Source organism: Chlamydotis macqueenii, chromosome 7 (genome assembly GCF_036417535.1).
Source record: "Chlamydotis macqueenii isolate bChlMac1 chromosome 7, bChlMac1.mat, whole genome shotgun sequence".
In the NCBI taxonomy this organism is placed as follows: Eukaryota; Metazoa; Chordata; class Aves; order Otidiformes; family Otididae; genus Chlamydotis; species Chlamydotis macqueenii.
Window position 1 is genome coordinate 31,346,780 of NC_141562.1, and position 27,216 is coordinate 31,373,995.

The 27,216-nt window shown below is 40.5% G+C and overlaps 1 protein-coding gene across 2 annotated transcripts in view; it reads left to right on the plus strand.

Annotated features, from left to right (window-relative positions):
- FHIP2A (FHF complex subunit HOOK interacting protein 2A) overlaps positions 1-8,842 on the plus strand; it is a 31,668-nt gene extending 22,826 nt beyond the window's left edge. For both annotated transcript variants that reach the window (XM_086752222.1, XM_086752221.1), the window contains 6 exons: positions 218-361; positions 2,065-2,155; positions 3,855-3,998; positions 6,682-6,822; positions 7,910-8,013; positions 8,111-8,842. In XM_086752222.1, coding sequence (XP_086608348.1) covers positions 218-361; positions 2,065-2,155; positions 3,855-3,998; positions 6,682-6,822; positions 7,910-8,013; positions 8,111-8,216 — 730 coding nt within the window. In that variant the 3' untranslated portion in view covers positions 8,217-8,842. The remainder of the gene's footprint in view (positions 1-217; positions 362-2,064; positions 2,156-3,854; positions 3,999-6,681; positions 6,823-7,909; positions 8,014-8,110) is intronic.
- Positions 8,843-27,216: the final 18,374 nt, after the last annotated feature.

Here is a 27,216-nt window from a genome sequence, read left to right on the forward strand (position 1 = left end):
ATGATTTTTCTTCAAAACAAAGTTTCCTGGGTATTAGTAAAGGTTGGTATTTCTGCATATTTATTAGATTAAAGGATGTGCATATGATATGATATGTGTTCTGAAAAACATGCTTGTTGTTCAGAGAAGAATAGAAACATACCTTTTGACCTGGAGGTTTTCCTACATTCTGTAGCATTCTATAATGATTATGTATTTGTCTAATATAATCTCACAGAGACCTAGAGGAGGATCCGTTATTTACTGATCTGTCTCCAGATAACACATTGTCAACTCAGGAGTGGCTCAGTTCTTCTCCACCTGTCAGCCCAGAACATCCAAAAAATGATGGGAAGACTGAAGTTCATAAAATTGTAAATAGGTAAGTTGAAACAAACACTTAAAGAAATCTCTGAATGTGTGGGTGTCTGCACACACTGTGCAAATTAAATGTACTCTGTAATGGATGTTATTCGGTGCCAGCTGGTAAAATGACTCCACAGAAGGAAATTGTGTGGCATTTTATCAGAAAGCTACTCCGGAAAGATTAGAGCTTACAATAAGTAAAAATAATTCAACATAAATGAGAAAAATAGAAGAACTTTACAGCTAGTAGTCTAGTTGAATACTCAGAATTCATTATGAAAACCTCATGGATGATAAAGCTTTTTTTTCTCAAAAACATTTGCTATACTTAAACTGCTGTTACAGGACTTGACCTTCCTGGAGAAGTCTGTGGAGTCTTGCATAAATATTTTGGGGGAAAATCCCCCTCAAACTTCCTAAAGTTCCTCAAGCAATTATTAAAGTAAATAATTGCCATGCTAGAGGTAACATTCTGTTCCCTGAAAATCAAGGGGCATCTCTGTCACCTGAAACATACCTTTGTGCATGTTAAATGTGCTGCAAATTGGATATCGCAAAGAAGACAGGCTCTGCTCTAAGCAACTTAGTGATGGTAATTCTCTTAGCAACTAATATTAGGACGAATGCTGTTTGCTCTGTTAATACACAGTAGCAAAGCAGCACTGATATTTCAGTGCTGACCTATCTACTTATCTAGAAATAATCAAAGGTGATAGCCAAAGGAAGCAAACAGCTCGAGGACAGTGAGCATAGAATGGCATCGTCGCTTCTTGCCCTCTTTCCCCCAGTACTGCTATATATAGTTTATGGTGGACATCGTTTGGAGCAAAGACGCAAAGAACACTCTCCTAAATTCACCTCATGTAATCTCCGTCAATGAATAGAAAGGTTTTCAGGATTTGCAGTGTTTTGCAAATTTTCTATTTTTTTCAGATAAGATGAACTCCATAGGAAAAGTCAGCTACTACATATTTCTGCAGATAAATCTTACAGGAGCCTTCGACAGTTCTTGGGGTGTGGAGAAAACTGAAATTTGGAAACAGGGTCCAGAGACTGAGTTTTATTTTACTGTCCAGCATTTTAAGTTTTTTATATTTATTTTTTAAAGACAGTTCCTCTCTAAAAAGATTCAGAATTTCCTGATGCTTTTTAGGTTAGATATTGGTGAAGTGATAAGGACATATAGTATTTGCACTACATACCTGGCAAGGACAATTGTATTTGTAACTGGGACATTTATATGCAAATATTCCTGTATGCTCTTAGATGCTCATTTTTAACCACCACAAACTATGGTAAATGAAACTGCCTGTGCAGTAGGTTAAGAAGAATTTTAACTGTAATTCTCATTCTCTTTTGGCTCATTTATTCCCCCATAAATTTTACATAGGCTCTAGTAAGATGGAGTCAGACCTTTAGCAAATACTTGACCTGGTTATGAATATTCCTTTTCATCTGCATTCTATCTGCTAATTCTCAGAATTTTTTACCTCTAGTGCTAGATGCAAAAGTTCTGAAGTGTATCTCTTGTTACTATAAACAGTTAGAATGCTTATATAGATTTTGTATTCTCTGTTCTTCACAGAGTTATGACAGAATCTGTGGATTAAGTGGCCAGCCAATTCAGTATTGTGTACACTTTTACAGATGATGAGAAAGTATTGATCTGGTGCTCTGTGGATTGTAGATACTCATTAATGTTCTTTTCTTCTCTTTAAGTTTTCTCTGTCTTGTACCTGATGAAGCTAAGTCATCATACCATGTGGAGGGTACAGGTTATGACACTTACCTCAGAGATGCCCACAGACAAGTAAGTCAGTGAAGTCTTCCTTAATCCTTGAGAATTTGAAATGCTTATGAGAATGTATGTACAAATGGTTCTATAAATAGTCCTACTAAATGCATCTTCTGGTAATGGAAAGTGGGAAAATTCAATTTTTATTTTCTAATGAAATCTTACCTTTGGAGACCTTTGGATGGTGAATCCACCTTGTATTACTCTAGTGGGAATAATGGATGACATTAAATGTATTAATATTCATATAACAAATACACTGAGAGAAAATCTGAACTGCAGATAGATTCTTCATTTGCTTTTGCATTTATCTGCATTCTCTTGGAGAATTGCCTGCCAAGCTGTTTGAAAGGACTAAAGGGAAATTAAAATGCTGCATAGGAGTTATGCAATCTAGGACTTGAAAAATAAAGGTTTATCACAGGGAATGCGCAGCCTGAGGCAGTCAGGTTTGAAGTTGGAAGTTTTGGTAGGAAGGGAAAGCTTTATGATTTACTGTTTTGAAATAAATGCATGTTTTGTTTTATAAACATAATCTAAAGTTTCCTTGGTCAGAGGACAATCACTGTTTATTTGCAGCTTTCTTATTGAAGCCCTGTGAATCTTCCAGAATAGAAAAAATTATGCAAAGGAGTAGAGTAACTGGGAGAGCTATACTTAGCAGGTACTTCAAAATTCCATAACCTCTGAATTCTAATATCAGCAGTTAAAGATGGGAAGCTTGAATTTCTGTATTTATTGTATCGTTGTACCTGTAGTCTCTCCTGAAAAGAAAAGGAGTGAAAAATAGAGAATAAGGAAACAAAGATTGATGTAAAATTGCCGTAAGTTCTATTCTTGGATGCTAGAAAACACTTATCATCTTTGTATTTCTTTCATGCCTTGGGAAAAGAGTATTCTGGGAGTTATTAGAGAACAGAATTGGTTACTGTCACTTCCTGGCAATTATATGCCTACTTTTAAAATATTTCCCCCCTAAGAATAGCCCTGCCTATTGCTGTTATTACATCCAAATAGCTGTTCTTCCGTATCTCTATTCCTGGAAGCCTGCACAAGTAGGTAAGCTACATGCAGTGAAGAATTTCTGAGTCTGTTTTGCCTCGTGTTCCTTATTTTCACTGCTACAACCTGTGCTCCTTTCAAGATGTAATCCCTTGAAAGTGAGAAATCAGGCAGCCCACAGCAAATCAGAGAGAGAGGCAGAGGTTGAGAAAAACTGTTATGCATGATAGGAAACAAAAAGGCGGAAAAGGAAGCCCTGACGTACTTTTCCTTTGTATCCATCTCCTGCATAAGCACGTGCCTTTCCTGTCCAGGGAATTAGGGAGCAATATAGATTGGATAGCAAGATAAGCTACGCATAATACAGAGAAAGTGTGGTCACTACTGACAAAAAGAATGTATATGAATGCAGTTCCCACTTTAGAAGAACCCTGATCAGGATGTGTATTGGTGGCTTTGCTTTGTGTTTTGCTTTTTGGAAGCTCTGTTCTCCACTCATTGTTTCTAAAACTACCCTAATAGCATGAATGTCAAGAAGAAAATGAGATGCCTGCATAGAAACTGACAGTGTTTACTTTAGAATTACTGTTCTTTTTGAGTTTGTATTTATAATTAGCTACAGATTTTTGTTTTACGGTGTATGGAATATTGAAAGGAAATTAAGTGGTTTCCATGGAGGTTTGAGTCTGTATTACTCACTACTTTTTTCTAGTTCCGGGATTATTGTGTCATCTGCTTACGGTGGGAGTGGCCTGGATCTCCTAGATCTTTGGAAAAGTGCAATTTAGAAGCAGCATTTTTTGAAGGACACTTCTTGAAAGTCTTGTTTGAAAGAATGGGTAGAATTCTTGATCAGGTAAGAAAGAGCAGGTTATGAATTCCATTTCTGATGCTTTCATCACTACTAAAGGTCTAATCTCCATGAGGTCCCGTGTCTTCTCATCACTCAGATGTCTGTTATAGCATCATATTACTGTCTAATGTCCCATATCCTTGGTGCAAGTCTCTGTAGATTGCAGGATTTTACAGTGATCAGTATTACCAATTTATAAAAGTAGAGAACTAAAACTCTCTTCTCTTTGCTAGCCACCTTTTTGTGTACCAAATATGTACTTACAGATTGTGATCAATGTCTTTTTTGCTTTGTCGCAAGACTATAGGTAGTTCTTGTGTTTTTATCAGTAGAGAACAGAAAACTTCGCAGAGGTGGTAGGTATCATTAACCTAGTTTCTGACAGAAGACAGCTGAGGCACACAAGTGAAGTAACTTGTTTTCAAATCCAGTACCTCGTCTGCTAGACAGTACCTCCTTCCTCCTTTTAATATTATACATTTCTATGGAACTGACTGTTTCCTAAGGATTTCCTGAACTGGTTTTAACCTTTTTAGTTATAGAGAATTTTTTAGGATGTTTTCTGATATAAGACTGTCTCACTGAATCTGCTGACATATGGATAGAAATAAAAGCTCTGAGTGAAGAAGCAGCTTTCCTTAATGCTTTCAATTAGTTCGAATCGCAACAGCAGTCTGTCTGAACAATGCAGCACATGTTACTACTTTGTTTCCTTCTCTTCTTGTGAACACCAGATAATGCTCTTGGCTTCAAAGCTTCCTAATGAATTGACTGACTCAGAAAACTCTAAAGACCTTCTCCTACAGTTCAGCTAGGAATGAATTTATGGAAGGAATTTGTGTCTCTCTCCGCAGAATAACTTTTCCACAATAACTCAAAATGTAGTGATCTCTTTCACCTATAACATCTCTGGTACAGGGTCTGAAAGCTTCATTTGTTAGAAGATTGGGATGAATATTGCTGGAATATCAGGTACAGAAATATCTGCTACTGACTGGGAGAAATAGACGTGCTTTTACTTCAAAAGATCTATGAGACAACTCTCTTTTCAATGTAACAGCGTTTGGTAATGAATTCAGGAATAAGGTTCGTAAGTATTAGTTAGGTGTCCACATCTAGTCAGTGGAAATTGTCAGAACAACTCCAGTAGCCTCTGGAGCTGTTAAACTGAAAAGCAAGTAGGTCTCTCTTTTAGTGCAAAGTAAATCACCAGCTCAGCTTCCTTTTAATGTATTAACTGAAAGCTCAACTCAGTTGCCTGAGCTGAGGTATTTGTTGCCATTTTTGTGATGCCCAAGACATTCCCACAAGTTTGCGGTTACTACACAGATCTTGCAGGAGCCACCCTCTGTGGAACCGTCAAGAGACCAGCAGATACTCTTGAGCATCTGAGACGGCACGAGATGTTTGCGTGTAGGCAAGTGTATCAAGTGTCAGAACTCTGCTGAGTAGGCTAGTGCAAGCTTAGACATGTAGACACATCTAAATATATCTGCCTTAATCTGAAGCTGAATTCTACCAAATCCTACAGTTTGCAAAAGGGAAGAATCTCTTCTCTGATTCTTTAGTGGGATGCTAACTTGAGAGCATAAAGATGGTAATTTGAGGCCATGAAATCATCCTTTTCTAGGTGTGATTATGCCACTGAGGATGTTACTGCCAGTATGCAGTCAAAGGGATTGAATGAGGGCCCTTTAATCCACTTCAGGAAAAATTGGCAAGGTTAAGTTAAACCATCTGGGTGTTGGTAGCATCTTCAGATTGGGAAAGGTGTGCACCAAGGGAATGTCTGTCTTTTTTTTTGTCAATGTAGTCTCTTCCACCACTTCATAGATGGAAGGAAATTCCACTAATCTGCAAATTTTGGGCTGAATTAATGTGTCAGTTTGTTTTCACTGTGATGAAAAAATCAAAGATGGAAAAAAAGTACTTAGAACATAAAGAAGCTATGGTGAAAGCTATTGCTTTTATGGAAAGGAGTTTCTCTCTGGAATGACAAAATCCTTTAAGCTAGGCACTATTTTTTTTTCTAGAAAGTTAGGTACTATTTTTTTCATTATGACTGACTGATCAGCGTCTTCCAGAGTATGATAGTATTGCCTCTCACATTTGGTTGATTTGGGAAAAGGAGGTAGAGAAGCAGCTGAGAATTTCATGCTGCTTTGCTAGCTTAGGACTGTCTCATCTCCTGTAGCATGCTGCCACAGGATGACGAGGCCTTCTGCAATTGTTTTTTCCAAGAAAAAAAATAAAGTAGAAGAGAAATACCATATTAGCTGTAAACCTTGATTTGCATGTCTCAATTTCCTGAGCTCATACACTTTACAGTTATCCAGGAGAAGCAAGCAGATGTTTAATCTGGGCTGATTCTATGCTATTTGTTATGCTACTGAGCTGCTGAAGAAATGTTGTACAGGAAGAGGACTTATCCTACAACAAAGAAGTGTGCAAAAGCTTCAAGTGGTTGTAGTAGCTATACAGATTATAACATCTAATACTTAACTGGCATATTCGCATTGCTCCTGTTCTGGAAAGCAGAGGTTTTGTGCCTGTCTTCTAATCTAACTTTTTATCTGTATATATTCATAGCCCTGTATATAAGGTTCCAGTTGTTAAGTAAACACTTTCTGTTTGAAAAGAAGCCAGCATGAAAGTAACTAAGCACTGTGTTTTCCTTTTCTTGCAGCCCTATGATGTAAATTTACAAGTTACGTCAGTGTTATCCAAACTGGCCTTGTTTCCTCATCCCCATATACATGAATACCTTTTGGATCCTTATGTAAACCTAGCTTCTGGCTGCAAGTCTCTCTTCTCTGTAATTGTCAGGGTGAGTAAACACACAGCTGATATTTACTTATGGCTATACAGCAGTGATATATTTAGTAATGTGATATATTTAGTGATATATTTACCTTTGTAGGTAATCGTAGTAGTTGCTGACTAGGTTAAATTGGGAAATGGCTTCTCACTGAACATAGGTACTTGTGCTCTTGATTTCAAAGTCAGAATTATGAATTTTCTACCAAAAACATTGAGAAATGTATTTCCCAGCATTTATTTTTATTCTGCATGTCTTGAACTTGTTTGTTTGCTTAGTTTTATTGTGCAGATGCAAAATATCCCGTCTGGCAATGATGTTGCTTTAAACTGGAGTAGGTCACATCGTTGTCACTTGCAGGCAATGTCAGGTAGTGCTGTAAGAACAGGCCGAGAAGGGAAGGATGATGGGAAGGAGGTGGCTTTCATTCACACAGAAGCAAAGGACACTCCTGAATACCATGTGCCTGGATTAATATCCTCTGCTCATCCTCTTTTGCTGTTCTTGACAATGAAGTCTTGGATTTTTCGGAAGTCCCATTCTTTTCCCTTTCTGATTCCATCTCTTCCTGCCAGACCTACATCCTGGAAGTGCTGGCTGGGTGCCTGTCACACTGCAGTCTTCTCAGTCAGAGGTCCCTCGCCTGCCCCACGCACCAGCTGTTATTCAGCTGGTCAGAAGCCTATTAATTGGTGCTTGCCCAATACTAACAGAGGGCTTAGCTCTCTTTGTCCCAGCAGCCCTTCCCATTTCAAAACATAATCTTCACGCTTTCCCCAAACCCAGGAATTCATTGGTCAGTTTCCTGCGTCAACATTTACTAAGACAAATTAATTGTTGGCATAATTAAAATAAGTTATATCATTTGTGGCGACAGCTAGTAAGGCTCAAGCGTTCCCCTCCTTTTGTATCTTTACTTTCTGCACCCACTCACCCTCTTTTGGGGCAGAGCAGACACTCTGCATATTGTTATGTGAGCCGGTGAGGATGCTGAAGTGAGTCTGCATCCTGGGCACTGAAGACTGTCATTTAACCTTGCTGCCAGGCACTCTGCGAAGGTGGTAACTTTGTGTGTTGATGGCATTGTGCTTTACAGGTCGTTGGGGACCTCATGGTTAGAATCCAGCGCATCCCAGATTTTACACCAAAACTTCTGTTGGTCAGAAAACGCCTGCTGGGCTTGGAGCCTGAAGGGCCCATGTGAGTAAATACAGTGTATGTTCTCCAAGATGCACAGCTGGTTTTCGTGTGTGCCAGTCCTGATTCTCTGATGATTTTTTTTTTTTTTTTTTCTCAGCATTGACCACATGACGTTACTAGAGGGCGTGATTGTGCTGGAAGAATTCTGCAAAGAGCTAGCAGCAATTGCATTTGTGAAGTATCATGCTTCATCTACGCCATAAGCAGCCTTGATAAGTTGCCAGGCTGTAAAACCGCCTAGCCTGTTTCAGTCGGAAGGATTATTGACAACACCGCGGTAAGAAGAGGTGGTGCCTCCTAGCAAAGTGTCAGTTGACATTTGGCAGAATTGGAAGACAAGTTACTTTCACCAGATGTTGACATTGTGAGAGAGAGGGATTCAAATGGATCTAGAATATGACTGAAGGCATTTTGGGAGAAACCAATACATAGCATTTCTAGCCACTGTGTGAAGAGCTGCAAAAGCTGCATGAAGAACCACAGACATTAGACCTTGGTTATTCTGTTATAATGACAATGTTTAGAGAGTTGGCTCTTTTGTATTTTCTGGGGCTCACATGCGCCAATCCGCTTTTTGTGACCATATTGCTTTTAAAAATCAAATTAATTTATAACATTTTTATGTCTTAATTCATTTTCTTTTCAGTTGGATATATGAAAGGATATATTAATGAGGGATTGTTTTTGTTCTGATGAATCTAAAAGACAACTCTGAGCTTGGTTCCCTGATGGATTACTTGAGGAGGTATACCAGTATAAAATCAATACTAATGGAATTAATCCTAATTCATCATCACATCCATAACAAATATATCTGAAATGTACATGTTTCTAGTATGTTTGTATCTGTCATTCCAAGTGATTGCTCTTCAGGTTATCTGTGTAACTAGATTTGCTTTAGGTTTGCATGTGAGCTTTAGTTGACTGATTCATGTCACCTTTACAGGGAAGTTGATTATAGATCATTAGTAGTTGTTGCTGAATTTTAATTTCTTCTAAATTGGTACTTCGCCTGAATTGGTTTAACGATCTTTTGTGCCTTGAAAATTGGCAGCATAAACATTCTGTCATTTTTAGAAATGGTTTTATTGCTTGTCTAACCATAGCGGTAGTGCCCAGCAAAAGATTGACTGACGCCAATTCAGCAGAAGCGTTGATACCATGTATAGGACCAAAATTAACGCCTGCTTCTCATAGTGCTGGGATGCAGAAATGTCTCAGTGAATCTTTTCCATATGAATACTATCAGCCAGGGCAGACATTTGCATTGCAAACAGAGGGCCAGTCAGACCTCAGCATGCTTTGCTTCTGTTTCTCTAGCGTGACGGCAGCCTGCACGTCAGACAGTGTGTGCTGCTCACTGCCTCGTATGCACTGGCAGGTTCAGGTGGCTGTGCTTTAACCTTCAGGTCACGCTGAGTGACTTGGATGAGAGACCTGTCCTGCTCTCCGCACAGGTGTGTAGTACCTCCTTCCCCTCTTATGAATGTAAGAGCATAGGCCGGCAAGGTAGAGTTTAGCTCCTTGTGTTTACATTGTATTTCTACGTTTGTCTTTCCTATTTGCACAGTTAGTGCCCATTTCAGATGTGGTTGCTAAAATGCAGATATGGACTAATTTACTCAGTCACTAGAATTGTTCTGGATTTACATGACCATACCTAGAATCAGATTCTGCTCTGAATCCATGCCTTTGAGGTCAACCTGGATGTTGAGAGGCCTTTTAAGTTAGCAGGTTAATTAGAACAGTGTCACAGTTAATGGGCTAAATTTATTCTTGTCACAACAGTGAAGAGAGTCCTGCTGTAAAAGCTTCCAGTACAGGTTCAGCTGGAGTGAGTAGTTCTGGAACTGGGGAAACATTTTGGCAGGTAAAACCTGTATTCAGTGGCTCCCTATACTGCGAGGCGCTTGTACCAAATGTTGCATTTATCTGGCAAACAAAAGCATGTTTTACTTCCTCACCTACTTTTTTTTTTTACTGAAATTAGCCCCAAAGTGTTTTCAGGTCGAAGTTGCGTAGTAGGATAAAGTTTTTAAGTGACACGTTTTCATTTTTGTTCTTTAGAAACATACCTTGAAAGTAGCAAATAATTTTTAGGGATATGTATTGCAGTCAGTCCATATTAGAAGCTTTGTTAATGTAACGTACCTGACACATCATTTAGAACATGTAAATGTCTATGCAGAGTGATTTTTAATCCATGTATTTGTTATAAATAAGATCCCAATTCAGCAAAGCAGCTGAAAATAAGCTTAATTTAAGAATTTTATTCCTAAATCAGTCTCGTACATGAACAAAGTTAAGCTGTTGAGCACAAGTGCTGATGCTTTACTGAATTTGGGTCTTTGTTGGTTTTGCTTAAGCATAATTACTTTTTCCTCAAATTTTCTATTTTCATTATTTATTTTTTTACAGTGTATGTTCCAGAATACTTCTAATGTCCTAATTTCAGTGGAAACTGGAAGTGATAATCCTACTATAAATGAAAATGAGAGAAATGTTAAGTAAAAGGTGCAAGAGCATTCCGAGTAATAATAATTTATAAGCCATTCAAGAGATGCCTGATCTCAAATGAAAGCATTAACATCACCTCTTTTGTTGTTCTTTTCACTGATACTTGAGCTCATTGCGCTGTAAGGAATTGTATCAGTCAGCTTCTGGATGGACTGCTGCAGCCTCTGTGGCATTATAATGGAAAACAGTCTACCAAGCTGCAAACACAGTTCCTTCGTGCTTGTCCATGAGAAACATAAGTAGCTGTAACTATAGGGACTCTTAAATTCAGGATATAATTGTTTGGTCTCCAGCAACACTGGTGATGTTCTTGCAAACCAAATGTTATTTAGCTGATAAATTTATAAGACATGGATCCATCCTGATAGCAGTCAAGCAATCCTTAAAGTTGCTTTAGCCTAAACTGCTTTTGTGAGCGCTGCCTACAAACCCTTAATTACCATACATTGTGTTGATGACCTTTATTTTTGTAAAAATGATTTAATCTTCCTTAAGAGATGGAACTCATTTAATTATTTTTTGTGGTGATATTTTTCATGCACTTTTTTTTTTAGAAAAAAGACAAGATTAGAGGTTAGTTCAGGTCCACGTTTTCACCTTTCCAATCTATGCATGTCATTGAGGTGCCCATTTTGTTTCTGTGTGCGTGTGCTTGTATGTGGTTATTTATTACCCAGAGATGGACACCTGAGAAGATACATGGCCTGAAGTTCACAGCATATGCAGATCCTCCAGATGTCAGTGGGAAATGCAAGTGCTTATCACCTTAGAAAACACGGCCTCTAGTATTAGATTGAAACACTTGAGAGGTAATACTCAAATAATTTTTGATTTCAAAAACCAGATCCAAACCACATTTTAACCCTGATGCACATGTGTGTAAATAAACACATTTTTTTACTTTTTTTCCATTTAAACTATGTATTTGATTTAGAATCCAGTATAGAAAATTTTGTAATAAGCCATGTGCTAGCTCTGGTAGAACAAGTTTGTCCTTAGTTTCTCATATGACTGTAATATTCCTGGTATTCAGATCCTGTCTGTGTAATGTTCTTACTATGTATTTGTCTGTGCAATATAACAGCTGTGATTTGATACACAGCTTGAGTCTGGTTGTACATCACCTATGTATATATATACATATATATATAAAAAAGGACCAGAATCCCGAGCTTGCTTACACTACGGTTAGTGTAAAGATTGTCACACTTGATTTTACAGGGCACAAGTAATCATCGAATGGCTTTGTAAATGCATGGTAATTTCTACCATAGCCTGCTGTGTAATTTCACAAATGACACTTTATTATTGCTATTTATCTTGCTAGAAGAACTAAACCGAAGTGCTAGGTAAAATCGAAGGATTATGTAGTAGACTTGGGGCTACATGGAAAATCCGTATCTGATATTGCGTATCGTACAGGGTTTTCCAACTATAATCCTCAATACTTTATGTGCCCTGTAAAATAGTGTAACTATATAAAATATTTACTCCTTGTTTTGCCTCCTGCCTTGTTTACATTAAACAGAGGATATTCAGTAAAATTTTTCTATTAAACTTTGTGTAGGTCACTTACTGACAGTGTTGCCAAGGTTTCACAGGTGTGGGATTTCCAGTGAGGAATTGCTGAAATAGCCACATTACCAGACATACAATATTAAGTTTATGAAAGAGATTGTGATAAATTCCAACTTTTTGTGTTAAAAAATGCATGGAGGATTAAAAGGGATATTCTCAAAATAAATTAATTTCAAGCGACTGCTTCTATTATTACAGAATCCATAATAGGTTTTGTATGGATGACCTTGAGAGAGAAAATGTTTTAACATTTTACATCATGCCTTTGATTCTGAAGTCGTATCATCTATTTTTATTACATCCTGAAGTCCTTTCATTTATTTCGAGTCTGTCACTGCAGCATCTTCTGGAGTAAACCTCTTTCCTGTACTGTACTATACTGTGCAGGGCTTGGAGTGAATCAGCGTACTCTTGCCCCTGAAAATTGGAGGCGAAGGGAAATGGCCAGGATAGAGTCATCCTGAACAGAGATCAACATCTGCTCTTCCTGAGAGCCCAAATGTCTTTCAAGACTGCAGCTGGTCAAGACCTTGGTTTTCTATTGCATTTGAGTGCAAAGTGCGTCAGTCACAACATTAGTTTATTGAATTGGGTACAAATGTGTGTGAGTAAGCATCATTTCTTACTTCAGGGACTTTGGGGAAGGCTTTTATACATAGGTTTTTCTATATTTTAGAGTTGTATTTGGTGGGTATTTCTCTTAGTATCTCATCTCGTTTTTTATGTCTTTCAAGTTTTCATCAGCTTTTTAAAAAATCACATTGCTCTGTAAGATACCCTCTGAGGGCAACATGTGGATGTTAAGCTGTTTCTACTTCTCAGTATTTAACAGCTGCAAGTGCTCTTGCATCTAACAAGAAGAGTGCTACAGCAAGATGATACACTTGACAGTTTTTTTTATAGCTCTCAGCATCTTTCCTCCATCCTCTTGGGTCTCAGAGATTGTCATCTCCCACCCTAGATCATATATTCACTGTGCCTGCATGAGGCATTTAGAGATTAGGGACACTTTGCTTCCTCAAGCAGTGAGGAAGTTGGATCAAAATTGCACATTTTGTATCTTCTTATATGTTTCTCTTACTTTCATATCCTTGAAATGACTGGATTATTGAAACATGATAATCTTAGGGCACTTGCATTCTGATGCAAGATTTGGGGGCTCTACATCCTACTGGAAAAAAAAATGAGAGTATTACCAGTGTGTGGTCTCTGCTTCATATTCATTAACTCATTTTACAGATTCTCAGTCAAAGCTCTCAATGTGGGTACAGGTAGCACAGGATCTACTGAATTTTTTAACCTTTAAATATTAACAAAACTGGTGCTGTCAAAGCCTCAAGGATTTTGCTAGTTTGGTATGTGATCCAACTGGATTAAAGTGGATTAATGCTCAGAGAAGTGAATCTGTCACAACTGGGATGAGCCCTTTCAGCCTAAACCACCTATGTTCTTGGTGCATCCTTTATCAGCTGAGGTTCCCTTTGAAGGATGAGAAAGAGAACAGAAGAGCAAGTGAGGAATCAAATGAAGCATATGGTGGATTAAAGTTTTCAGGTGTCATAAGCTTCTTGGGAATGCCAAAAAAGAAAGAAAGCATGAAAAGTTAAATTTTACAAGTTTGGGCTGGTTGCTGGCATTGCCTTTGGAGTCAGATCTGTGAGGATAAAAAGATGCGTCTTGGAATGCGGCATCCACCAGGCTATTTAAATTGCCCTTGTTAGGATGGTATATGTATTCTGAACTATGTTTCATTAAATTCCTGCTGGTTATTAAAATAAATGCTGCTGGTGGTATAAAATCTGCTCGAATAGTGCTGTGGAACTGACAACTTCGTCAGTGTCTTGTAAATTTGATGAAGTAGATACATCTTGCTGGCTTTGCCTTTCTGCTCTACAGCATGGTAATTCTGCAGAGGTTTGTATGGTGTCCCCTGCCTCTGGCAAAACATTTTACATACTGAAAAGTATGGAAACATGTGAAGGGAAAGATCCCGGTACAGTACTAGGCTGTAGGAACATGAAGAAAAGCGTATTACTCCTAAGCACCTTCATTTGCAAAAAAAAAGGTGAACCTCATAATATTCTAAAGAATTCTCTGAAATAACTTGAAAAGAGGGAGTATGTCCTAGACAGGGAGTCCTAGGTAGTAAATACAAACCTATTTTGGAAATTTGCACTGGGGATAGCAGAAACAAGACATCTGCATAGTTTGTTTCAAGGTGTAGAGTGTCCCATTTCCAGTTTGGGGAGATGAAGCAGCTGAAAAGGTGAGTTGTTGTGCTGAGTAATTACAACAAGACCACTTAGCATAGTTAAATTATGGTTTAGGATTAGAGGAACATTATTGCCCAATAAAAAATATTTGAAAGCCTTAAGCACCAAGACTGAAGGAATTATGAGCCTAATTTATCGGAATGCAATTAGGAATTAAGTAATGTCATTGAGGAAAACTGATATTCACTGTCAATGAAGACTTCCCAGCCATGAATGCTGCTAGGCTGGGAGAAGAGGAAAAAGCCTGTAGCCTCACACTTTTAAAACCAGACTGGACAAAACATGGAATGTTAGAAGAGGAAACCAGCCTGTGCGGGTGAGGAGATGAAGTAAACATGCAATTACAGCCTCAGACTCCCAGCTAATTAACAGCTCCTGAATAACTTGTATTTGTTCTGCTAGAAAGCAGTGAGATGGACTGATCCACTTGAGCGTCTCTTGTAAATGAGGAAAGTTGCTGCAATCTGAGGAAAGCAATTTTCAGCCTTCCAAAATGCGACTCACATAATAACCTCTTTGCAGAACCGGCACCCATTACACGCAGCGGGCGGTACGGCTTGATTAGCGGGGCCACGGTTTCCCCCGTGCTGAGCTGCCTTGGAGAGAAGAAACAAATTACCTGTGCTCTGAATTGTCATTATCCTTTACTTGAGAAACCCACTTCTACTTCCCTCATCTCCGCATCCAGAGGAAGCACCTGTCAAGTTCGCATTTCTTAATTTGGGTCATGAATTTTTATTTCCTGAGGTTTTTGGAGACTCCTATTTTTACTCTTAGCAGAATGTCCATCACCACTGTGCATAATTCAAGACAATTTTCCTTTCAGATTCCTGTAAAGGAAAGACATCTATATATTGTTTATCCTGCTTTTTGAGACTCGTGTTCTCCTGCCTTGTTAATTCCATCCTTTTTCAAATCCCTGAAAGTGTTTTTCATCTTGTCCTTCACCTTGGGGATTCTGCAGTCAGCAGTTTGTGCAGCTCAGCAGGCAGGGAGCATTAAGGACAATAGAGACAAATGCAGGTCTGCTTCTGTCCACCCAGGTCCAGCTGCAAGGGAAATCCTGTCTACGTAGCAAACGTGGCAGGGTGGATCAAAAAGGAAAACTCAAACACATTGAAATCAGTGGGAAATTTGCCATCAGTAGAAATGATGCAAAGTCCTCACTCCCTGCTTTGCAAACTCGTTTCAGCATGTCAGTGTTTTAAGTTTCTCAGAAGGAAAACAGGAATGAAAATTTGCAGACAGGAAAAGATTGGTTTCATAGCTTGGCCATGTTTAAAAGAAAGACATTTAAGCAGATGACTTCTACTGATTTAAAGACAGTGTCTGCACAAGTAGTGACCTGGCAGCACTTCTGAGCTTGCCAGCAGCTGTATTTGGTGCCAGCTCAGCGCAGGAACAGAGGACCTGGCTCTGCCCGGGCAGGTGTGGGACAACTGGTGTCTTGGACCAAGGGAAGTACAGCAGTCTGTAACCCTCAGAAGGGATTTTACAGCATTACCACAGAGCTAAAGGATAAGCCAAAGACAGGAGAATCATCTTTCCTGTACATATGAAATGTATACTTCATGTATCTGCTCAAAATTTTATCGTTTTGATGGTGCTGCTTTGTTCAAATAATCAAAGACAGATTGTTAAGGAGCCAAAGCCTGGGATCAAAATTCAGTCACCCAAATCTCTTGGCCTTGCTTACATAGACAAAAACTTGTCAGGATCATGTAAGATCCACATTTCAGCCAGCGGTAACTGAAGTATTACCATCTCATAGCCATATGCCCAAAGACAGCTTTGCTGTTGATAAATAAGACCTTACATTAACAGCTTAGAATTCTGCTGAATTCTAAGTTCCCTGACTTTCTGCTGAAATTTTAGAAAAGTAATAGTAATACTGGGTAAAGCATGCATCAAAATGGTGTGAGCAGTTTCATACTATGTATGTTAAATGTCTGCTTCTCTGGAGCCATGGTCTCATCTTGGATCATTAAATAAGGAGTTGATTCAATATCAACCAACAAATCACAATAAACCTTGATGTTTCCAAGATGGCAAATACGCAGGAACCATGATTTATCAGACCTTATTTTTATGTTCTAAAAGATCAAGAGTGAGCACAAACTCTTTTTCTCCCCTTTTATAATTAATTCCAAATGTCAATTTGATCTACTAATATGATTCTAATTGCCAAATTTCTAAAATAGGGCTGCCATTTTGTTTCTAAATATCAACCAAACAGAATAATGAAAAAATAAATGCCTTGATATGATGACATGTGATCTGTTCAAGCAGTGGGACAGTACCACAACTTCAAAACCACTATCTCAATTTTATGTCTCTCAAGTGAGATGCTGACCAGTAGCACTCTGGCTGCTTTTGTCTAAGAAGGGAAAGCTGCATTACGAAAAGTTTCTACTTTTTACTTCTAGGGTAGAAAGTGGAAGTACATTATGATGGCTAGTTTGGGATTATAGTGTATATACTTACCCTGTAAACCATTATTTCTTTTTTTTTTTTTTTTCAGAAAAAAAAAGCAAAGGTGTGGGAACTGTAAGTAATGTGATGCTCGTAATTCCAGCCAGCATACGCATTGGTTGGTGCCATTTCAAGGAACATATTACTTTTTACCCCTGATCACTGTGTCTTGTTCTGCTAATTGCTTACTGTCCACACACTGGGGTGATGCTGAGTAATCTGAGCAATTTTGTTGGGTTTGTGGTTTTGAGTGACAAATACGGTTCTTTCTCCATGTGACAGCTGGATGACTTAGTCTGTTAATAGAGGAAGCTGTCACAGAGGAATTACATATATAGGCTTCATTTAACTTTTTGAAGTACAAGCTATATAGGTGCAATTCATCTTTTCAGCTCTTCAGCTATTAAACTGTGTGGCAGAAGGGGCTTGACTTCTTAGTCTTGGCTCAGTTTTTACAGAAACTTTTTATGCTCAGGAGCTATATGAACAATTATCAGAAGCGCCTAAGAAATTGCTCCAACATTGGCCCCATGGTTTGTTACTTCAGTGGAAAGTATGGGCTTCAAGAGCAAGCTGACCCGGATGCCAGATAAAGATCATCTTCAGGCTGAAACTGAAATTTGATAAAGAAAATTTGCACCATGATGAGCCAAGGTCAGTATAATTGTGTAACTCAAGTATTTCAGCAGCTGAAGATTCCACCCGATTAAGCTATTTGTAGCTTTAGATTAATTCATTACCATTCATTACCATCCCGAAGCTCCATGAAATTTTATAAGCATAGCCAAGAAAGCACCAATCCTGCATGCAGTATTTAATGAGTTCATTTTCGTTAAGCCAGGTGAACAGCAAACTCCTGATGCTGGGCTGATCCCGATATCTGCAGCTCCCTATGCTGGGCTATGAAGCTGGGTGTTAGCAGTGTCCGAATTGGATGGAAAACAAACTAGAAACCTAAGAATAGCACCTAATGCAGCTCTATCGTATCTGCTGGATCGTATTGCCAGTGCCATGGCCAGTAACAGGCCACAGATTTTGTGCTGAGTTTGCAAGGTCTGAGGGCTGAGGTGCTTCAGGGTTGTTTTGTCTGAACTTTTATTGACTTGCCTGCAGCTTTGTTTTAATTCAATTTAGCTGTAACAGCAATTTTTCTTCTGACCTGGTGGCTATGGCTAAGTGCTTTTACTTTGCTTGTCATTGCAATGGTACAGCTGTAGTTCTGCGCTCTAACACCATGATGCAATATAGAGAAACATGGGGCTGGTACGATGGCGAAGGCCTTGAGAGCATTAGAGCAGAGGAATACTGGCATGGGGTGAAAAGAGATGGGGCACAGGCCTCACGGGCGACCCCACTGCAATGAACTCGCCCGCAGTCTGTTAAACGCAGACCTGGAGCTGGACAAAACTGGCTTTAGGGATAACAAAGAAAAGAAATAGTATCTAGCATATTTAAAAGGTGTTGTACATAGCAAATTCAGATGTGATGGGGAGCTGCAGAACAATGAAGAAAGAGGAAAGGTATAAAACAGGTTAGCAAACATATTTAAATGAACCCAACTGGATCTTAGAGTGAGGAAGACAAAATTATCAATGTAAACATCATAGTCCTGCTGGCGAAAGACTCCAGAGGCTGATGACCTGCTGCAGCAGCCCCACCACCACCACAATGACAGGAGAAGGGGCTGTAACATCAGGAAACAGGGAAGACATAGAAGAGCAATTTTAACGGCTTTATTATTAGCACTGAAATTTTTTGTGCCTAGACAAAGCTGCTTCTTTCAGTAACAATTAGACCTGAGCTGATAGCGGCTCTTGGAACTTCTACTATACTTGCAATAAATTCGTGGCTTCATATATAAGGTGTGTTTCCTGTTTTCCTTTAAACAAATTTTTGAGGCATAACAGTAACAAATACATTTTTAAAATGCAAGTAAGAGGATCAATCACACCAGCTCTCCTGCTGCAAGGGAGAAGGTTCTGACAAAGCAGGGATAGACACTTCTATCTTCTGATGAACAATGTCATCTATTTTCTTGTTGTTCTTCATCCTGATATCCTCCATGCTGTGGAAAAGCTGCTTGCGGGTTTTTTCCTGCATAACAATAGTGACATTTGATCTGAAATCTGTTTGGAACCGAGACTGGGGATATGCGTGAGGCTGTTGGTAACCATCATTCTTCAACGTTTAAATGGTGCTCAAGCCCCAGTTCGGAGCCTTCAGCTGAGTGCAACCACATCGTCCCTATTAAAGAAACAAGAGAACACCTGAGTCCTGCCTCCAACCAAGCATTTTATAACAAAAGTTCTTTTTCTTTGGCTTGAATCTAGACATCTCTACTCAAGTCAAATTCTATTCTGCTATCGCCTCCAGGTTTAACCAGAATAAAAAATGACCACTATGACAGTCGGTATGACCAGACTGCAAAAATAGAAACACAGAATTTCATTCGGATGCTCATCATTATTTAATCCAGCAACCAGCAGACATTAAAATTTCATTTTACCAGAACATATTTTTCTTTGGATTGGGTCCCACATAATTTCATTCCCCAGTTATTACATTGTTTCAGCAACAACGTACCCACACCATAATTATTATTAAGGGGGTCAGTATGCATGTGGGAAACAACACGCTCATCAGTGGGTACCATTCTTAGCATCCCTTTGTCTCTTGGTTCCCTGAATCGCTGTTATGAAGCATTTCCAGGGAGCCGATACTCATGTTTTAAACCATTATGTTTCCTACCATTTATAAGCATGTCTGAGCCAGAAATCATTCAGTGGCTGTTTCTGCTGCATCCTTCAGGGACAAAATGTTCTGAAGAGCTAATGTTGCTCTTTCATTAAGAAACCTATTCAGAACCGCAGAGAGTGATTTTGACAGTGCAATCAGTAGTTGCTCTAGGGTAGGAGCTTGACAGGAGTCCTATTTTAAGCTAAATGAATGTATACTGTTTATTTAAAGAAGCAGAGTCAGTTACAGATTTTGGTGCGCATACAGAAGCATATACCTATGCGTCTTGTGTGCTCTGCCTCTCCAGACTGTACAAAATAATTCTGCCTTGATACATGAAAAAAATGTTTTGCTTGTGGCCAGCCCTGGCAAGAAAATAAAAATGAGGGAAGAAATAAAAAGAAAGGAAGAAAAGCAAATAAAGAATAAAGAAAAACTCCTACAAAATGAAGATCAGTCATTTCATCCTGAGTATCTCATGTTTTTCTCTCATGAGCACACTTTGCTTTTTCATGTTTTAGTGGGTTTAAGTGTGGATGGAGAGAGAAGAGAGGGACATTTAGTGAATAAGGGAAGGTAAGGTGAAGGGCATTAAGGTTCAAAATGACAGACTAGATTAACTGCCTGCAAAGATGAATAAGGGTATAGATTCACATTACAGTTCTTCTAGCAGCAAAGCTGGTTTAAAAAATTCCCTATCCTTAGCTGCCCGGCATCTTGTTTTGTTCTTGTTGACAGACATATATAAACAAGAACATTTCGCTGATCATTGCAACACAACCCAAAAAGTTCAACCAGCACAGCCAAAGGTTGAAAACTGCTCCATGGAGGGGGAAGGATGAACCAGGGTGGGAATGGGCAGCAATCTCTGGCAAGGAAGGATGGTCGCGTGGCTGAACCGTGGTCTGGGGAGCTGGAAGAAGCTCATTTCTGTCCCTGATCCTGCTGTGGGTCCCATCACCTCTGTTACTATAGCATGGGGCCGGATGAGATCCACCCAAGAGTGCTGAGGGAACTGGCGGAGGTGATAGCCGAGCCGCTTTCCATCATCTATCAGCGCTCCTTGTTGACTGGTGAGGTCCCGGAAGACTGGAGCATTGCCAACATGACTCCCATTTACAAGAAAGGTTGTAAGGAGGATCCGGGGAACTACAGGCCTGTTAGCCTGACCTCGGTTACAGGGAAGGTTATGGAACAGATAGTCTTGAGGGAGATCATGCAGCATGTGCGGGATGGCTGGGGGATCAGGCCTAGCCAGCATGGGTTCATGAAGGGCAGGTCCTGTTTGACCAACCTGATCTCCTTTTATGATCATCTGCTGGATGAGGGAAAGGCTGTTGATGTGGTCTACCTAGACTTCAGCAAAGCCTTTGACACTGTCTCCCACGGTATTCTCCTGCAGAAGCTGGTAGCCCATGGCTTGGATGGGTACACTCTTGGCTGGGTAAGGAGCTGGCTGGAGGGCCGGGCTCAGAGAGTGGTGGTGAATGGAGTTAAATCCAGCTGGCTACCGGTCACAAGTGGTGTTCCCCAGGGGTCGGTGCTGGGGCCTGTCCTCTTCAATATCTTTATTGATGATCTGGATGAGGGCATTGAGTGCACCCTCAGTAAGTTCGCAGATGACACCAAATTGGCTGGGAGTGTGGATCTGCCTGGGGGTAGCGAGGCCCTACAGAGGGACCTGGACAGGCTGGAGAGCTGGGCTGAAGCCAATGGGATGAGGTTCAACAAGACCAAATGCCGAGTCCTGCACTTTGGCCACAACAACCCCAGGCAGCGCTATAGGCTTGGGGCGGAGCGGCTGGAGGACTGTGCGGAGGAAACGGACCTGGGGGTACTGATTGATGCTCAGCTGAGCATGAGCCAACAGTGTGCCCGGGTGGCCAAGAAGGCCAACGGCATCCTGGCTTGCATCAAAAACAGTGTTACTAGCAGGAACAGGGAGGTAATTGTCCCCCTGTACTCGGCACTGGTGAGGCCGCACCTCGAGTACTGTGTTCAGTTTTGGGCCCCTCACTGCAAGAAAGATATTGAGGCCCTGAAACGCGTTCAGAGGAGGGCTGCGAAGCTGGTGAGGGGTCTGGAGCACGGGCCTTATGAGGAGCGGCTGAGGGAGCTGGAATTGTTCAGTCTGGAGAAGAGGAGGCTCAGGGGAGACCTGATAGCTCTCTATAACTTCCTGAAGGGAGGTTGTAGTGAGCTAGGGGTCGGCCTTTTCTCTCGTGTAGACAGTGATAGAACTAGAGGCAATGGTTTCAAGCTGCGCCAGGGGAGATTCAGGCTGGACATTAGGAAATATTACTTCTCGGAAAGGGTAGTCAGGCACTGGAATGCACTGCCCAGGGAGGTGGTGGAGTCACCGACCATGGGGGTGTTCAAGAAACGTTTGGATGTTGTGTTGAGGGATATGATTTAGCTGAGAAGTATTGGTGATGGTTGGACTGGATGATCTTTTAGGTCTTTTCCAATCTTGATAATAATTCTGAGAGAAATCTGACAAAAGTATCTCTTCAGAAGGGTGTAGTACATCTCATTAATGCAAGTTTAATGGAAGATGGTATAAAATCACAGCATTGTTATCAGTCCCTCTTATCTTTATAAGTGCCACTGTACAGGTAATTGCAGACTTTCAAAATTAGATCTCCCAATAGTGCTACCGAACACATATGCTTGTGTCTTAGCAAAATGTTCTTTGGAGATCAAAGACAGTCTGGGCTTGATTGGAAACCAATTATCTACTGCTGTGTGGACCTTTGAAAACGAACAGGATTTTTATTTTCTTTACCCTTTGATCCCCAAAATGAGCAACATAAAGATAAGGAAAAGCAGAACAGATGTACCAAGCAAAGAGTGAAAAGGGAAAGCAAGGATGTGCCTATAGGTTAGTCAGGTAGATTTAAAAAAAAAAAAGCAAACAAAGCAGGTTATTGGATTAGAAAATCTCAACATGCTACAAGCATAAGAAATGTACCTTCCAGCTCAGTATCTTTGTAACTCAGAAAATCACCGAAACACAGAGTTGTAACATGGATTAACTGTGGATGTCCATAGGAAGGATATTTTTTTTCTCTCCATGTGCAACTGAAATGACAGAATCACTTGTGCAGTTGATGCTACTTCAAGTACCATTTCTCCAGCAGCTCATTGCTCTACCTTTGATCTTATTGCCTAATTTCTTTAGTCTTTCTTTAGCTTCTTCTACTCTTTTCCTGATTTGGCTTCATATTTCAGGAAGAATCCAATGACATAAGTGTGCTTTATGGCTCCAGCTCCAACCTGTCGCTTCCAGTGCCGTCAGCAGACCATGGGCAAGGCAAGCAGCTGCAGATCCATTCACTCCTGTAGCATTTCACCCACTTCTATGGCCCCGTTACTTTAATTTTAGTTTTGCTGTCTGGGGTCAGTCCTTGTACTGAGACAATTAACACTGAGCATCTGAAATCTGATAGGGATTTAAAGCAAAGGGTGAGTGGTTGCCACCTGGTGAGAGGAGGAGAAAGGAGGGGGAGGATGAATGAGCTGGACCTTTTCCTTTTTCATCCGGCGCACATTAGTGGATCAATGACTGAAATGGATGAGGGTGCTGCTGAAGTGTCACGGCAGTGTAATGATGTAGCTGCTATTAATGGCTAGAGCTCCAGCCCGGAAATTATAGTGGAAGAAATGTAAAAGAAAAATAGTTCTGAGGGCTCCAAATTGGTGATTTGAGGATTGTAATTTAGTGCTTGCTTTCATATTTCATAAAATGGCTACTGTGCACTTTTTCAGAAATTTGCCTGTTAGTTAAGGAAGGAATGAAGTCGATAAAATATGTTTGATCACAATTTTCCTTCCATTCTCCACATAAGGTACGACACATCATCAGTGACAGTGGCTCTCCTTAAAATCAAGGCCCACTTAATGCTTTTTAGCAGATCTGTTTGCAGTTGGGAATCGTACCTTCAGCCCTCTGGCTGTCTGGATTAGAGTAGATGTACAAAATATTTTAGTTTATATGTCCTACGAACTCAGTGTATTTCAGGATCTATTTCATATTTCAAGATCCTATTACACTAAAATCACCGGCAAAACCACGTTACCTTCAGACAGCGTGGGTCTAGACACAGTAAAAGCACCACAACAACTGACCAAAGCAACCAAAAGTCCCACAGCAAAAGCACGTCGTCTTACAAAATTGTTGAAAAGGACAAATCTGCTGTTCTTAGCTAAATCTATGGCCTCAGGAAGGCTGTACCCACCCACCAGCACTTTGACTGATACCAGGCTCCAATAGGTTTTTTTCCACATTGACTTTCTTTGGGCTCCCCTTCTCCTACAGGAATTAGACAGGTCAGAGGGGAGAGCATGAAGGGTGGGAGTTCAACTCCCTCCTCACCGAAAATGATGCAAAGGAATGTCATCTGCTTGTGAGCCACTGAAAAGTGAATATACAGAAGTCTGTAAGAAAGATGCTATAAGAGCACTGCTTCCACGCACAGCTCTCAGCAATAACCTACTTTCTGCTGCTTGCTTTGAGGGCTTTCCCTGTGTCCTTGCTGCGGGCAGCTGCTGTAGCTGCTACGGAGGCTGCGGCTGCCCTTTCTGCAAGCAGGCAAGGGGAAACCATCCAGCATGGATTGCGTGAAACTACCGACCAGTCCACTCTGCAGTTAATAACTGGTCCTGAAAAGCAGCGTCCACCTAAAATTCACAGCGGTCAGGCCTGCCAAGGCGAGGGGAACTCTGCCTTTCACACGCTTGCATGACACTGCTGGGGCACGCGCCGGTCTCCGCTCCCAGCCCTTTCTGCCTCTCCGATTAATTCTTCACAGCTCTCCTAGTGGATGCTTCAATGCATGGCAAAAAGGTTTTTCTCTAATTTCAAATTCTGAACTTTTTTTCTGTGGTTCCTAAATCGTGGAGGCTGTCTGATAAGGCAGCTTGGGGTGAGCAAGGAGAGGGCACCATGAGGTAAACAACAGCAGATGATCGGGCATAAATATTTCAGAAAAACGTGTCAGCATGAAAGGCTTGGCTGCAGCTATTCCTCCTGAGGGGTCAGGTTGCAAAAGCCTCTTCCTCACTCCCCCAGTGCCTGCCTCCCTGGCTCTCAGATGTGGACACATCCAATGCGTAATAAATTTCAGGGATGGGGGAAGCAGGAGAGCAAGTATTTACTCTGCACTAGTAAAACAGTTCTTATAATCCTGCCTCGTCGCTGGCTAATTAAAGCTTACACAGCCAGTTCATCATCAGTCAAAGGCTGCAGACCCTTCATTGCCAGGCAGTTTTGCAGCAGTTAAATCCAGCCCAATGTATATCTGACCGTTTTATTGTAATTGAACCAGTTCGTGTAAGCGATGTTCCACACGGCTGGGTGGACACCGGCCAGCGGTGGTTTATTATGGTAATGAGCACATCAGCAGTCTGACCCTTTTCTAACAGACTATTTCATAGAAGATGCTTCACTGCAACTGGTATTTATTTCAAAATACGAATTATAGAAAAAAAATCTGTAACACTCTACCCTAATGATCCAAAACACAGATGCAGCATACCCTGGGGATTTCTGCTGTGCCAGTTCAAGAGGTTGCTCCCCCTCCTCAGCCCCCAGTTTATCTGTCCCCAGAGCAGAGGCAGCAGAAGGGGATGATGCATCTGCTCCTCACCTACCGCGGTTCCCAGGCCAGATACTGCCCTAAATACATCTGGCATATCCTGCAGAACTGTAGCACAACCCTGCTGCGCTGCAGGATGGACAGCCTGAGCTTTCAGCTTTGCTGAGAAGATGGGAACATCTTTGCTGTGCTTAATTTCATGGGAGCTGGAAGCTGAGTCCTCTTAAGCAGCCTGTTAGTGCAAAATCCTGTGTTTGTAGAGATTGATAAAGAGCTTGTGAAATTACTGACTGTGGGCTGCTCTGTGCAGCTATGCGGCCCAAATTTTATGTACACAGAAGTATCTTTAAACCACTCAAGCTGCGTGAGCTGGGGTACAAGCCAGCTTGGGAACTCTTTCTATGGATGGATTCAAGCAGTGGGACTCCCTTGTAAATACGAAGGTTGGTCATAGTCCAACTTAACTTCATCTAACATTTATGTCTTCCAGATGTGCAACAAAGGAAATTGAGCAAAATCTCAAGTTCTGGGTTCGTCTGAGGGCTCACGGGTTCCTCTTGTGCCCTTGAGAGCACAGCCAGCCTCGGTGCATCGCAGCCCTGCAGCTACAAGGCAAAAAATCTGAGCACATACACGATCAACTAAACAAGCTACTGCCCTTCCCTGAAAGAGCTTGGTTTCATTGATTGACCAGTGTCTCCAAGCTGGGTCTGATATTGAACACGACTAACCCCTGACTCGGGTTATACGTTTTCTTTAACCACGGTATGGAGGAAAATACTGATTAGATTGCTTTGCTCATTGATAATTTTTCCTTCTGGTTCCGATTATGCAGAATGATACCGCTAAAGGGGGCATTAGAAAGTCAATCAAACATTGCAAAAGATACAATAAAAGCCTATTCTAAAAATCTTTCTTTCCTTATTTCTATTGTTTTCTCTGTCTGGCTTTCTCTGTAAACTCACCTGACTATATTCACCTTCAAGATACAGAAACAACATCATTTTAAACTCCTTTGTGGGAGTTAGTTTCTTTACTCGATGTATCTTGAGAAAATATAGCCAGAATATGGTTTTTCCTTGTCAGTCACACTGCTTGGAGATAAATTATTAATCTTTGTTTTTAAATGTAATTTATTAATTTTTAATTACTAGTACAGACAATACTGGACAATTGTTTCTTCTTTTGGTCTTTTCCACTTAGCATGGGAACTGGAAAGATAAAGCTTAGCATGTTCAGAAGGATTCAACAAAACGTTCCTTCTAACATTGTGTAACTCTCAAGGTTGATTTCATTTCACATGGAAAACAAAAGTAAATCTAATATGTATTACTTGAAACTGCAAGGCAAAAAGCACAGAACCAACGCAGTGGTCCCAGCTTCTTGTCCTCTAAAGGTCAGCTGTAAGGATGTGACACCACGTTAAATTACCAGTGTAAAAGAAGCTGAAACACAAACGGAAGTGTTGAAATAAGAAAGAAAGAGAATGAAGACTTGAAGAATTCCAGGTCGCTATATTGTAGTTCTCGGAAGATCCAATTGTTCTGTAAATATTGCTTAATTAAATGCACTTTGATTGACAGCAATATTTAACTCCAATTGCATTAGAACTGAGTCACTACCTGCAATATTCATTCCAGATACCACCGCAGAAGCAAACTAGAAGTAGGTCTGAATTTACATCCTGATCAAGAATTTATGGTGCAGGCCCAAAAGCATCGAGTCAAAGGACAATATTAATTTATTACAAGGTCATAGAGACCTCTACTTACTTGATTCATGTTCTCTGCTCCCAGCTTTCCAGAAGACCTGTGCAAAGGCCAGCTGCTTAGTCTGAATGTCATGAAGAAGAATGAAGCAAATATGGTCCACCCTTCAAATTTTAGCTTCCTAGAGAAATCTGGTACTACATCAAACAGGTATTTATCTTGGATGCTGTGGGAAGGGAAAGGCATTTTTGTGCACGGAGCTGTGGCTGAATGGGAAATCTGACATGACTGCAAAAAATGGACTTAGGATCGGCAGCAAAT